Source organism: Glandiceps talaboti, chromosome 18 (assembly GCF_964340395.1).
Source record: "Glandiceps talaboti chromosome 18, keGlaTala1.1, whole genome shotgun sequence".
NCBI lineage: Eukaryota > Metazoa > Hemichordata > Enteropneusta > Spengelidae > Glandiceps > Glandiceps talaboti.
Genome location: NC_135566.1, coordinates 4,045,505 through 4,059,264, shown reverse-complemented (window position 1 = coordinate 4,059,264; position 13,760 = coordinate 4,045,505). Strand labels below are relative to the sequence as shown.

The 13,760-nt window shown below is 34.8% G+C and overlaps 1 protein-coding gene across 3 annotated transcripts in view; it reads right to left on the bottom strand.

Moving 5' to 3' along the window:
* The window catches only part of LOC144449068 (dynein axonemal heavy chain 10-like), a 57,408-nt gene that overhangs the window by 12,761 nt on the left and 30,887 nt on the right, over window positions 1-13,760 (bottom strand). For 2 of the 3 annotated variants that reach the window (XM_078139482.1, XM_078139484.1), the window contains 14 exons: window positions 13,572-13,724; window positions 12,513-13,046; window positions 9,274-9,438; window positions 8,583-8,712; window positions 6,618-6,809; window positions 5,673-5,761; window positions 5,084-5,326; window positions 4,278-4,475; window positions 3,285-3,518; window positions 2,660-2,757; window positions 2,079-2,244; window positions 1,373-1,743; window positions 942-1,163; window positions 374-521 (listed from right to left, as the gene is read on the bottom strand). In XM_078139482.1, coding sequence (XP_077995608.1) covers window positions 374-521; window positions 942-1,163; window positions 1,373-1,743; window positions 2,079-2,244; window positions 2,660-2,757; window positions 3,285-3,518; window positions 4,278-4,475; window positions 5,084-5,326; window positions 5,673-5,761; window positions 6,618-6,809; window positions 8,583-8,712; window positions 9,274-9,438; window positions 12,513-13,046; window positions 13,572-13,724 — 2,943 coding nt within the window. The remainder of the gene's footprint in view (window positions 1-373; window positions 522-941; window positions 1,164-1,372; window positions 1,744-2,078; window positions 2,245-2,659; window positions 2,758-3,284; window positions 3,519-4,277; window positions 4,476-5,083; window positions 5,327-5,672; window positions 5,762-6,617; window positions 6,810-8,582; window positions 8,713-9,273; window positions 9,439-12,512; window positions 13,047-13,571; window positions 13,725-13,760) is intronic. The other variant, XM_078139483.1, reaches the window with a different exon arrangement.

Here is a 13,760-nt window from a genome sequence, read left to right as displayed (position 1 = left end):
GTAAGCAGGATTGAGACAAGTTTCATGCAAAGACATACAATGTAATTGCAATTAGTGTCAGTAACTTATCAAAGCATAAATGCCCCAGGAGCCCTGGATCTAATAACTCTGTTTGCTTATAGAATGCTACATGTTATAACAATTGAGTATGACTGTTAGTGTTACATTATAACTTCCACAGATATAAACTGTTGTTTTTTGTATAAGTTGTATTGTTGTTTTTGTATTTACATGATGCCTTTCCTTGGCTCACTTCATTCAAGCAAACACACAGAATGAGATGTTTTTTCACAGGTTGAAAATTCAAATCTAAATTAACTTATGCATTCCCAAATCACTTTATGAAAAGAATTGAGTATAATATTGGACTTACTTTGAGGTTATTGGCTTCCTCCTTCTTCTTAATCCAATTCAATGCTTGTTGCTGGGGATCAATACACATAGGGAATCGACTGGACTTAGTTGTTAATATACCATTCTGTATGGACAGTTCATCAGGTGGCAGTCCTTCAGATCCCCATCTAAAGTAGAAAATAACAATTCAATAGTCAGAACTGCTTTGCTAAAGTTTGGGAACCAAAGTAATAGACAGGAAAAAATCTGCTAAAACTGGCAAAGTTTTCAATATATATTACAACAATTTTGTCCAAAATCCTGGTAAAGTAATCAGTGAACTCAGGTAGAGGTTACTTTAATAATAACCACTGGTTGAGAACAAAAGTAAAATGACTACGGAACTCAGGTAGATTTTACCTACTACCACCCTAACAAAACACTAATATGAAACCCTGGTAAAATGACTGGGGAACTCAGGTAGAGGTTACCTACTTACTTTCCTTATTAAGACACTGGTAAAAGGACCCAGATAAAAGTCCAGACAAGAATTGTGGTACGTCATCAATATTATGTCCATCAGCAACTCAATTTAATGTTTAACTCACCTACTAATTTCAACATCATCTGTCAACAGGTTTTCTAGTCTAAATGGGTCACTGAGAGGTATCTCTCTCTCCTTTATGTCATTCAACCATTCTGAGTAGACCAGATCTTTACGGAAATCCCAGGTAAAAGCACCAACGTAGCTAAGGAAACCAGCACACAGTAAACAATCACCTAGCAACCGGATACGACGTTGACGCAGGTCTTCTAACTCTCGGGTCCATCTGTTATAATCAGGGTCATAGAAAAATTGGAAAACAGTTAATCGATTATTCTAAACTTTGAAAAGTATGTGTGTGTTTAATATACAATGAAAATACTTTTGAAGAAGATGTACAATTAATTTACAAATGGATAAATCAAAAATAAAATAATTCAAAAAAAATTACTCATTTTAATAGCAATTAGTAGGAATTTGCTTAGAGACACTAACCGTTCATTTTCAGAACTGAGACCAGAAATCAACTTATCAGCAGCTACTAATCGCCTTTCCATAATCTCAGTTTCTTCCTGTAATTGTTGTCTTTCCTTCATGGCTTGTTCATACTTCTCTCCTAGCACAGCTAACTCGTCTTCTAGTTTTTTCACTTCTTTTGTGATTTTATCCAAATCTCTCTTGGCTTGATGGTAGGATCTCTCCAGCCTAGCTACTTTTTCTCGTTTGGGTTTCACCTCTCTTGCCACTTCACAATATCCCATCACGGCATTGACGAATTTGAGAAGACCTGCGCCGGCTTTACTAATATCTTTCATTTCAATGGGTGTTATGTTCATTTCCTTCAGGAAGCCCCTCACCGTTCTTACCTGTTACACAGATAACAAGATTTTAATATCCTTCAGCATTTTCATTAGATCAGTAAAACATACTAAAACTTAGTTCTTGTATACTAACTAAGGGTTCTACGTTTCACCTATTCAGGTCGTGAGGCCTTGAACTACTGTCCGTCTGCTGGTTTTACTTCTAGGTGATGTTAATAGTGTACATGTACATAATCACAGATGAAGATGAGGGAGCTCCATTGTCAGTATCTATATGGAATTTTTCATCAGAAAAGACATATCACGGGACATACACTTTACATTTACATCTAGAGAAAAAACAGCATTCTAGTCTTGTGTAACTTGTTTGACGTATTTACCTGTGCTTGTGATATATTATCCACATCCATTTCCTGCAGTGATTTCAGAAAGTTTGGTTCGGCCATCATTCCTTTGGCTGACTTCCAGGAGACTTCCTTGATACCTCGTAACACCACAACACACTCTAACACAGACTGTACAGGTTTTGGGGGCTTAGCAAAGGACCTGTAGTGTACGTAGACAAATATATGACACACACTCTGTAATATCTATAACAATTTTGTATCTCTCTTGTCATGTCTGATGTCTCTAGTGTTGAAGATGAGTAGTGAGGTAAATAAGTGATGAAAAGTGAATAGACCTTTAAATCAAATCATGCCCTCTAGTGTTGAAGTTGAGTGAGGTAAATAAGTGATGACAAGTAAATAGACCTTTAAATCAAATCATGCCCTCTAATGTTGAAGTTGAGTAGTGAGGTAAATAAGTGATGACAAGTGAATAGACCTTTAAATTAAATCATGTTCTCTGGTGTTGAAGTAGAATATTTAGTGAATGTTGTACTTGAAAGAAAATAATTTGTAGTAAATCAAAGATTCAAATGTTGACAGGGGTGTCACCTTTTTAATGGCACAAAACTTACCTAATTTCTGTTACATCAGATTTCTCTAAATCTTCAAGAGCCAGTCTAGCAGCTTCTAATGCTGGCAAGGCTTCTTGTAATGCTTCCTCTGCGTCTTTCTGTCAACGTTTACAATATATATAGAATTTAATCAACAGTCATTTCATCAGTACGAAAAAACTACATGGACTATAATTTCTAAAAACATTGACAGACTTTGTTAGTTTTCATCATGATAGTAGTTTTAATAATGAAAGCATATAATTACTACAGTAACTAAATGTTACATTCACTTTAGGCAAAAGTAAACTCAGAATTTGGAAAAAAGTTAGACCATCATTTCTGTAAAAAGTACTAAGTAGTAGAATCATATACTATAGTTACATGAGGTAAGTTATGTACAACTCCACATGATTTCTATGGAGACTTTCCTTCCAAGTAAACTCAGACATAATGCAAAAATAAACAGGGTAAAACTCTGTGCAAAACCTCCTAAAATATATATTCTTTAAAATCACTTTTCATTGATTATCAGATATCAGTTACATAAGAAGCATTATACCTCACATCAATGTCTAAATTTGACATCATATTTTTTTCTAAAATGAACTTTCTGCTCAATACATTTTTGAGGGAAGAGCCTTACCTTCTCTACAACAATGATTTTACTTTGCACTTCAATTTCTTGACCCTTGGCCACAGCGATTTTCTGTTTTTCTTGTGCCTGTGCCGTACGTGTTGAGATTTCCTCTAGCAGTTCCTCACAGGCCTTGGTCTTCTCTGTGACAGCTACTTTTTGAACAGCCAGTTTTTCATTCAGTTCATTAAGCTGTACACTTGCCTCCTCCAATTTTTGCATACCACTCTCAAGACGTTTACACTGCAGATCATAAGAGATGACCACATTATTACAAATTCCACTACATCACTAAATCTTTCTTCAGTATCAATTTTTCATTAAAAGTTCTAAAACCTTCCTCTTTAAGCAAAAAGTTAACAGGTTGCAAGGTCCAGGGACAGATTTCAAAGTAAAATATTGCGTAAATACAAATCTATTCTACTGTGGCGAGATACAAGCCATGACCACTGTGTCTTTCCTGAGGTAAAGCAGAGGTCAGAGTAACCAGAACTTTGACATGCGTAAATTGAACTTTTACAGTTGTAATTGAGATATGAAATCAGTAGATTGAACTTTGTAATATGTAAATTGAACTTGAAATGTTTAGATCGAACATTGACATGACTGAGTGTGCAAATTGAACTTTGACATAAGTAGATTGAACTTGAAATGTTTAGATTGAACACTGACAAACAGACATGACTGTGCAAATTGAACTTTGACATAAAAGTAGATTGAACTTTGACATAAGCAGATTGAACTTTGACATGTGTAAATTGAACTTTGACATAATTAGATTGAACTTTGACATAAGTAGTTTGAACTTTGAAGTAGATTGAACTTTGACATGTGTAAATTGAACTTTGACATATTTGAACTTTGACATGTGGAAATTGAACTTTGACATAATTAGATTGAACTTTGACATGTGTAAATTGAACTTTGACATAATTAGATTGAACTTTGACATGTGGAAATTGAACTTTGATATGTGGGCTTTAGAAAACATCAAAGACTTACCTGTCCAAGGATATACTCATCTTTGACATCCAATAATCTCAGATAAGTGGTGATAAAATCTAGGTAGTTCTTGGGTGTCACATAGTTATTACGACGTAATTTTTGCTGGAATTTTTTACTGTGGTCACCCACTGATTGATGAACATAAACAACATTATGTACAACCAATGGTTTGATTTTATCTGGTATACTCTTGACCTAAGGAGAGAAAACAATGACACATAATTTACAACATGGTATGTAAGCATATCTAACAATCACAAGATGAGTATGATCACTAAAATATCTTACAAACACTTCAGAAAAGCAAAATTCTTATTCGAAAACTAAACCAGTCATTCTACTGAGATATAACAGGAACAAAGATGAACAAAGTACAAAAATAACAATAGCTTGAACATTTTGATGGAGAATGCCTATTGGTGTACAATTTGTATCTGTTCTAGCAAAATATCCAAGCTATTGCTGTTTGCGTAGTAAGTTCACAGAGCACAAAGTAATGCACTTATATTCTGACGACAAACACAGACACAAACTAAAACTATTATTGCAATATATTGATATAAAGCTGTCAGTGGATGTTGATGTACTTATACTCACAGTAGGGTGGTATTTCTGGTAGTGAGTTTTACTCAAACGGTGGCACATTCAACCGCACTCAGTGAGGTCGAAAACAGGGTGATTTTATCTACATAACGAAGGCACTACTATCACCTACATGTGTTATCTACCACATGCAACAACACTAGTTTTAGTTTGATTCTATCTTAGTACATCAATAGGTTTATTTCCATAGTACTACTTACATCTTCACCGGCAAGGAAAGAATTGGCTACAGCTTCTAGGGCTTGTTGTGGCCATGGCATGAACCAATCAATGCTGCAATTATTGACCAAACCAGGGAAATTACGACAACGTGTTCGTAGCGTATCGCCAACAGGTGACATAGCCAATACAACATGAAGGTTGTTAGCACACTTGGTGATATAGTATTGCCAGATACTCTCTCTAGCTGGGCCAACACCAGCCTTGGCAGCTTCATCACGAATCTGCACAAAAGTTAGACAAAATTGTTTTAAAATTGAAATAAAATAACAAATTCAGATCATATAAATTTCTAGACTGCAAAAGACTGTCTGATTAGCAGCATTGACTGCTGGAACGTAAAAAAAATTTTTTGTATAATATAATGGTTTTTTTTTAATATTGCAAATTTTAAATAAATAAAGTATTCCACCTGTTGATCTCACTTGCTCAGTAAATATCTTGGACTCAGTAAATATCTTGGATGTTGCAATCTGAAACAATGGGAAGATTGCGTGTACATATTGAGGCACATGATTAATAACTATGCCAAATATAGCTGACAGTGTTGTCATTTTAAAGAATTCCCACCTGTCCAACTATGGCTTCTTTTTCATCATCAGGATATAAAGCAGGTACCATGCCTGAAGTCAGCATGTTATTAATCAACTCCAAAAATCCTACCATAAACAGAGAGAAAACAAAAACATAATATGAGGAATGACTAATTGTGATGATAATTTGTTGTTCGGGTTTATAGTTGTACAATGTGTACATCACTTGTATATGTTTTGTTTATAACGGATGTCACTTTTGTGTAATATAAAACCCATAACACCAAAGTAAAACATTTTCTGTATATACGACAATTGTTTATAGCATCCATATCAAGTGTAAAAGTATACTGTTTCATTTGCTATTGACCACGTTACAAAGGCCACATTCTAGGCTTGTAAATAACCGAATGAAACAGTTTACTTTACACTTGATATGAGTGCTATAAACGAGTGTAGCACATACAGAAAGTGCTTTACTTCAGTGTTACTCATTTTATTACAAGTATATCTGTTCTGTGGGATCACGTCATCTTGTAGTTCTAATGATATATCATGTGTTATTGCCAAGTTTGCAAGCTTAGTATGCTATTACCACAGATGTCATTTTGTTATCAAAGGCCCAGTTCAAATTGGGATTAAAATTTCGGTGTGAAAAACAGTTGTCTGGCTGAGCTATAGAAACAGTTGGTTCAGAAGGTAAAAATGATACAATGTATTCTTTATGGTTCCACTGATAAGATAAAACTACTGTGAGAACCTGGGATTGAAACCTGGGACTTTTATAATACTTCAGGTGTAATTGCAAACACAACAATCTGAGTGTATATGTGTACTGTAGTAAATTACCAGTGTGTCAGACAGTGTATAAAATTGTACAGGTGTTCATTACAGTTTTGATAATACAAACATAAGTGAAGGGGGGTGGGGGGGTGGGGGGGGTGAGGCTGTCTTTTTCATCTTCTCACTCAGACTCACATACCTTCTTGTGCAACATGTGCATCTGTGAACAGGAATACCATCTTCTTTCTTTCAAGACCCAGTTTGTTGTACAGAATCTTCAGATCTTCTCTAAAACTGTTCTCATCATAGCCTCGACTCAGGGTGATTTCAAAGACTCCACAACCAGCAGTGAAAGCTGCTAGTTTTGTTAAACTCTGCTTACCACTACCACCTAGGAGGAAAGACAGAATTATGATATTAATAGGGTAAAATTTGAAGAACATTGTTATATCTTGCTTACGACTACCAGTTAGGGCTAATAAAAAAATAGTGCCGATGGCACTGTAGCACAACATCTTCATCCACATGCCAATTGAGTCTATTATTAAAGCCAAATTGATGTGCCACTGACATACAGCAATTTCTTGTGACACATGAAAGTGTGGTATTTCCCTGTACCTTATTAGGTGGTAAGCACTGTACCCTTTGAGCCAATTTAATGCATCACTGACACACAACAATTTCTTGCGACACATCAAGCTATTGTACCCCCTACCCCTTATACTATGTGGTGATAGTCGGGAAAATCCCATTCATCTCATTTTGACAAACAACTAGTGTTTTCCTTTGTCTGAGGACACTTTGACTAGCACTTATAGAGACAGGAAGAGAACACGATCATATTGAAGGAATGGTGGGAAAGTTAAGAGTACACAGCTGGCTGTTGTAATAATTGTAATTATATTTATACCATGCACAAGCCAGGTTCAACACAAAATATGGAATATATACTCTGGTTGTTTACGTCATGACAACATGCATCTATGTCACAACAACACACATTTATGTCACAAAAACATGCGTCTGTGTCACTGGGTAGGAGTCAAAACATTCAAAATTGCCATTACTTTCCCCGATTTTCTTTAATATTACTAGCCTGGTATAATTATATTTTTATTATTCTCAAATATATTTGTTCATTCAGCTGGAAAATACTCGTGACCTTAGGGTCCTTAGGTCACTTGTATTTACTTTGGCTGAATGAAGAAAAAATATTGGGGAATAACATCTAATTATCTGATTTGCTGTTTTGGAAGTTTGGACCTTGTATTTTTTGTAGACACTAGTACCCCAAAAGTCAAGGAAAGGCCAATGCCATATTTTGGTGGGTCATAAGATATTGTTGTGCATCTGTGGCACATCTAATTGGCTTGGAGGAAACACTTTGAGGAAGGAAATGAGCAATGAGAAAATACTGAATTCAATGTTATGATAAATGACATTGACCATATGACATCACTTGAATGCAAAATAACATACAAATAAGAAGTAAACATTAACATCATAAAAAGAAAACGATTAAAGTTGTGGGTGAGAGAGACTAGAAAGTAGTTTTGAGAAAACTAATCGAGTCTAGCCGCTCGATACTATTGGTATGGTTCAGATACAATTGGAACACTGGTATTCTAATGACGACTTTGAAGCCATGTACAACTATAACGTTTAACTATAACCTATCTATCATCTAGGCTGTATACATGTAACACACACAATTGACTAGAAACTTACAATAACTTTTACAACTCACAAAAAACACCATTGCATTTGCTTGTGGTACACACGAACTACAAGTTTCATGAAAAGACATATAACGTAATTAGTGTTGATAACTTATCAAAGCGTAAACACCACAGAGGGCAGGATCCTATAACTCTGTGTATTGATTGATAGAATGCTAGATGTTATAACAATGGAATTTGAGTCTAGTTTTACTTTATAACTTCCAAAGATATAGACAAACTGATAAAAGCTTTGCCTGAACCTACACCAGAGGCACTTGATGTTTGTTATTTTCTCAGTTGTATTATTGTTTTTACCTAATTTTGTCATTGCCTGAAGTCTTTCCTTAGCTCACTTCATTCATGTAAATGCACTGGTGTGTTTTTACGGGTTGTATCAGTTGACCAGTGAAAGTTTGATACCATGGCATTGCTTAGATACTTACCTACTCCAACAAGAAGTGCATGGCCTTGGTCCATACGTATAACTCTATGGACTCTGGTTAGATGTTCCAAGGCATCATCAAACAACACTAGATTCATTGCAGTATGGTTGTCATTGTATTCTTCTAAAATCTATAACAGATCAAAATATGACAAGAAGGATAAGACAACATTTTAATGCACTAATATGTCATTGTATGAATTATTTGGTATTGATAGTTTACTTCTTACGATACTCTCTCTCAACATCACTGAAATGAAACAAAATACTGCATGTATGCTGTTTTATTGAAGTTTTAAATACACACCCCAATCTTTTATGCATACTGCCATAACAGTAAGTCTGGATCCCTTCTTTCCTCCGTTCATCTGTACACCAATCCATCCTATCCTTTCTCCATTCAGCCATAAATCTATCCACCTATCTAATCAATTGTCCATCTGTCCATCCATCTGTCCTTCCCTCCCTTCATCCACCCACCCACTTGTCCTGTCCCTCCATCCCTCCTCCCTCCAGATCCCAAGTGATCATCACTCATCCTTCTGTCCCTCCATCGTCCATCCCACACCCATTTATCCATCTACCTTTTCAGCAATCAATCTATCTATTTTTCTACCTTGAATTACACCTAGACTACACATACTTAGCAGTCACCTATCTCCATATATCACCTAATACATGTATATACTCACTTCCTGGAACAATGCCTTAGCAGCATCATAATCCTGTATATCTTCATACAATCTAACTTCACCCTCATCCAAAGCACTACGATAATCACCAAACAGAACTGGGTCTCTCAGTGCACTCTCCTGGTATTCCTTGAAATGCTCCTCTACAATAGACTTCATGAAACTCTACATTGGAAGAAAACAAAAATGCATACAGCTTTTATTTAATGATCTTAACAAAGCCTGAAACTTCGTGTTATGACTTACGACCTTCTTATTTCTGTATGTATATTTGAAGGGTTGTCATCAACTTCCAGTATGGCAGCTTGCTCCCAAGCATCTCTCCAAGATTTGTGAGTTCATCATATATAAAACGTACTTACACTGCAATGTGACGATACATTTGGCTATCTATTTTCACCTACAAACTAGGACTGGGGTGAAGAAATACATGTTTAATAAGTAGTTGTTGAGATGTTTGTTCCATCCTAATGCTCACATAGGAAAACCTGAAATTGAAAATATGCATCTTCACAAAAACACAGCACTAGGGTATTGATAAAAGAAATGGAGCCAAGGATGGTACACCATGGCAACATGAAGCAATGTATACAGCAACGCTTTATAACAAACTATGTCATGATTCTATACAGACAAACACTTTGTGATGTCTACCAAAAATTACATTTCTAAAAAGTGTAAATATTTCATTATTATGAAAACTGGATATGGAAAAAATTATTTATTACAACAAGTTTGTTATGAAGTGTCCTGGCATACATATATAGTAACAGGTGATGAACATTCAAATTAATATTCAAAATCTGAAATTCAAAATAATAATCATAATACAAACTTGTATTCTCATAAACTGGTGTGTTGGGTCACTGGTGGATACTGTGCAAACAATGGAAGGATTTAGGGGTTACATACAAAATATAAACAATAAATGACACTCTGATTGACAGTTGTTGCACCATTTTGTATGACTGAAGAGTTTGCTGTGACTTTCCCATGCAATTTTCAATATCATTCTTCTCAAGTTCATGGGCAATAAACAGATTATTCATCATATTTTGGGGTCAATGGTCACCACTTCTGGAAAAATAGCTACTGGAGTCTTTAATATCTCAGAATTTCGACTGAAAATGGCTGGTATGATGTACAATAACTCTATGGATACAGAGAATTTGGCCTTACTATAAAAAGTATACATGATTCCTTTTTAGTTTTCTATAAAGGACTTTGTTCAAATTTTCACAAACACTTGAAGATCTTCAGTCTGTTAGAACCATTCACAAGGTCAATGCTAAATAAATAAAATATACAAAAATCAACATCAAGTGCAAACAGTTTTCAGACATCAGACTCACCTCCAACTTGATTTTGTCCTGAATATTATTTTACAAGTATTAATAACAAATTTCAAATATCAATATTAAGATCTATCATGAACAGAGTAATTGATTTTACACATTTAAAAAAGAATGCACACTGATGTAACAAATTAATCAACAATGAATTTAAAAAAAAATTGAAGCATATTCAGAAAGAGACCATGCTTGTACATACAATTGAAAAATACAATAAATCATGCTTTGGATTGATTTCAATCTCATAATTATCAAAATTTTGATGAAAAAATAAATTTAATTTAAAAAAAAAGAGTATGAATGTGGTCCCACTGCACACAGATTGATTTTGTTTCCAAAAGAAATATCAGTGGATGGATGAATGCTCACAGGTTAAATACTATGAAAATGTTGCTAAAGTTGTTTTGTTTGTTTATTTGTTGTTGTTGTTGTTGTTGTTGCTATTTCTCACCCTGATGATGTCAACTTGTTTATCCTGAAAAGGAATATATCATATAAATGTGTTTATTGTTATTTATTTATGGTAGGTAAATGATTCACTTTATTTTTTTAGTCCCAGAGGATAATTCCACATACTAATTAACTTGACTCACTTTTTCTAAATGTACAATGTCATAGATAATTATATTTTTAGAGTAATGGATTGATTTATTTGACAATTGTAGTTTTCTTTCCTGATTTCCTGGAATGTGTTCAGCATTACCTTGAAAAAATTTCAATCAAATTAGATTTCCTGTCATTTTGTTGTAACCTATAATTTGCCTTCGATTTCTATGGCTTTAACTACCTTTCCAATTTCTTTTTTTGTGAGTGATATAATAATTTTTCAAGGATGGCAGGAAGGGTGCAAGGATGGAAGTATGAATTCTTCCTGGTGTTGGAGGCAGGAAATCAAATCATGTAGAACGTTAACTATACTTGGTTGAGTTTAAACTATCACTCACCCTAGATGTGGGCTCAGTGTCATTCTGCATTTTGGTAGGAATTTTACAAAAATTATTAATATTTGTTCATGAATGTATTTAATACTGACATGCATCAAACTTACACAACAAAGAAAAACAAACAAAGTGAATTATCACTATGAGTCTGTGCTGTATGTGTTTCTACTAAAAAGAAATCAATCAGATACAAAATTAAAGTCATTCACTCTGAAAAATAAATAAAATATTCAATATAAAATACACTGCATTCAAAATGTTACAAGCTAAAAATATGAAAACAAGAACATTTAATGAAATATGGATCATCGAGGTTTACCTGGAAATAAAATCAAATACAGACAAAGAACAGCAGAAAAATGTCAAGGTGGAATGCATGAGTTACAGCTTTCCAATAAAGTGTTCCCTCTAGTGACAAGAGTAAGTTTTTATTTTGTTTGAAGTCTAAACTTTTTAGTTGTAATATTATGGTTATCTATTCCATCTATGAATTAGCATTTAAGATTCCTTTAAGTAACGTCCATGTACTTCTATTTCTATGTCACAACACACTATTACTATTGGAAAGATGTAACAACAGTATTCCAGAATAAACTGATTGAACTGAAAATTGGTCAAAACTCGCTGTAATGCACAAGCTAACAATCAATACATGAAAGACCTCTGTAAATCTACCAAAGTTCTAGAATTCACCCCTCCCACCATTTCCATGTCCTCCCCCTCCATACTGTAACTGTAAAACACTGATTAGTGAAGGGAATTGGGGGGGGGGGGGGTTTGGTGTTTACAAAATCTTATAACTTCATATCGGACAAATAATTTAAAGTGGTCAAAGTGGCTATGTAATGCAGGAGGCTACCATTTTTGGATGTGCAGTATACACATGGGCTTGAGTTTTGGAACACTGTACTGAAAAGTTTAGAGAAAGAAATGCAAGCATACTTACTGCAACTAGGTCTTTATCATCATCATTTATAAGCCTGTCGTAGAAGACACGTAAGCATTCATTTCTCCAGACACGCACAAATCCTTGCACATTTTCAAAACGGTCCGGGGTTGTTAACAACAAGCCTTGACTCACACGGGACAGATCACGCAAGTTGAAGATGTAATGAAATTTGGACGGTGTTGGCGGCATCTCAGCTAAAATACGATTGTACAGCTCCAGTGTACATTGGATAATCTTTTCAGCAACATTTTGTATAGGCTCAGAAAATGGTTGAGTGTGACCTTTGAGGATGGACTCATAGATGTGTTTTAGAGATTCTTCTGAAGGGAATGTGATATTGAAGACAGTGAAGAGGGAGATGAAACGAGGGTCCACCTCATTACGACCACCACCTGGTTTACCCATGGAAGCCAAGTATCCAATGTCCTTAATGTTTTTGAAAGTTAAATCCTTTCCTCTGTCGTACATGCCACCTTTTTCTAGGAGTAGTTTGAGTAATGCAATAGGCTGCTGTGTACCATACTGGTCAACCTGTGGAAGACAATCAAAACAGACACACTTACATCTTTCAGTTTGTTGGATTCATTTCATCAGGTATGTGTAGTTTCGTTACCAAAACCTGAAATTTTGAATGCATTCTGAAACTATGGTATTTGTCATTCTGATGAGGATTGTCCATTAAGACAGATTGAAGAGCTCAATGGTGAAAAAAATTTGAACTGCTTGTGTGCATTATAACCTTTATAAATTCATTCCAAAAATATGCATATCACATTTTGTGTTACATAAAAAGTTGACATCTTCTGACTATTGAAAAAATATTGCTGTTGAAATTTCTGGCACTATCAACTGTTCAATTTACAGATGCCAATATAAGTCTTTTTGATTGAAAATAATGTCTGCAAATGTTCCTATGTCATGGTATTTCATTCAGTGCCATACAGGAGCTGGATGTGAAATGAGATCTTGAGATTCAATGTCATGGATAGCATCTAGACTACAGTAACTACAATTATTCACACTGTGTATGGTAAATGACACTATTGATTTCCCTACCTGTGGCATGTTCATATCATCAATGAATACAATCAATCTTTTGCCTGGTGGAGGGCCAAATGTATCCTTGGTTCTCTTCTCAACATTGGCTTCTAAATTACGTTGGACATCCATGGAGGAGGTACGGGAAGAGAAGTTGATGTTTAAGATCAGCTGTAATAAAGAATATGAAATACAAAGTTGATTAGT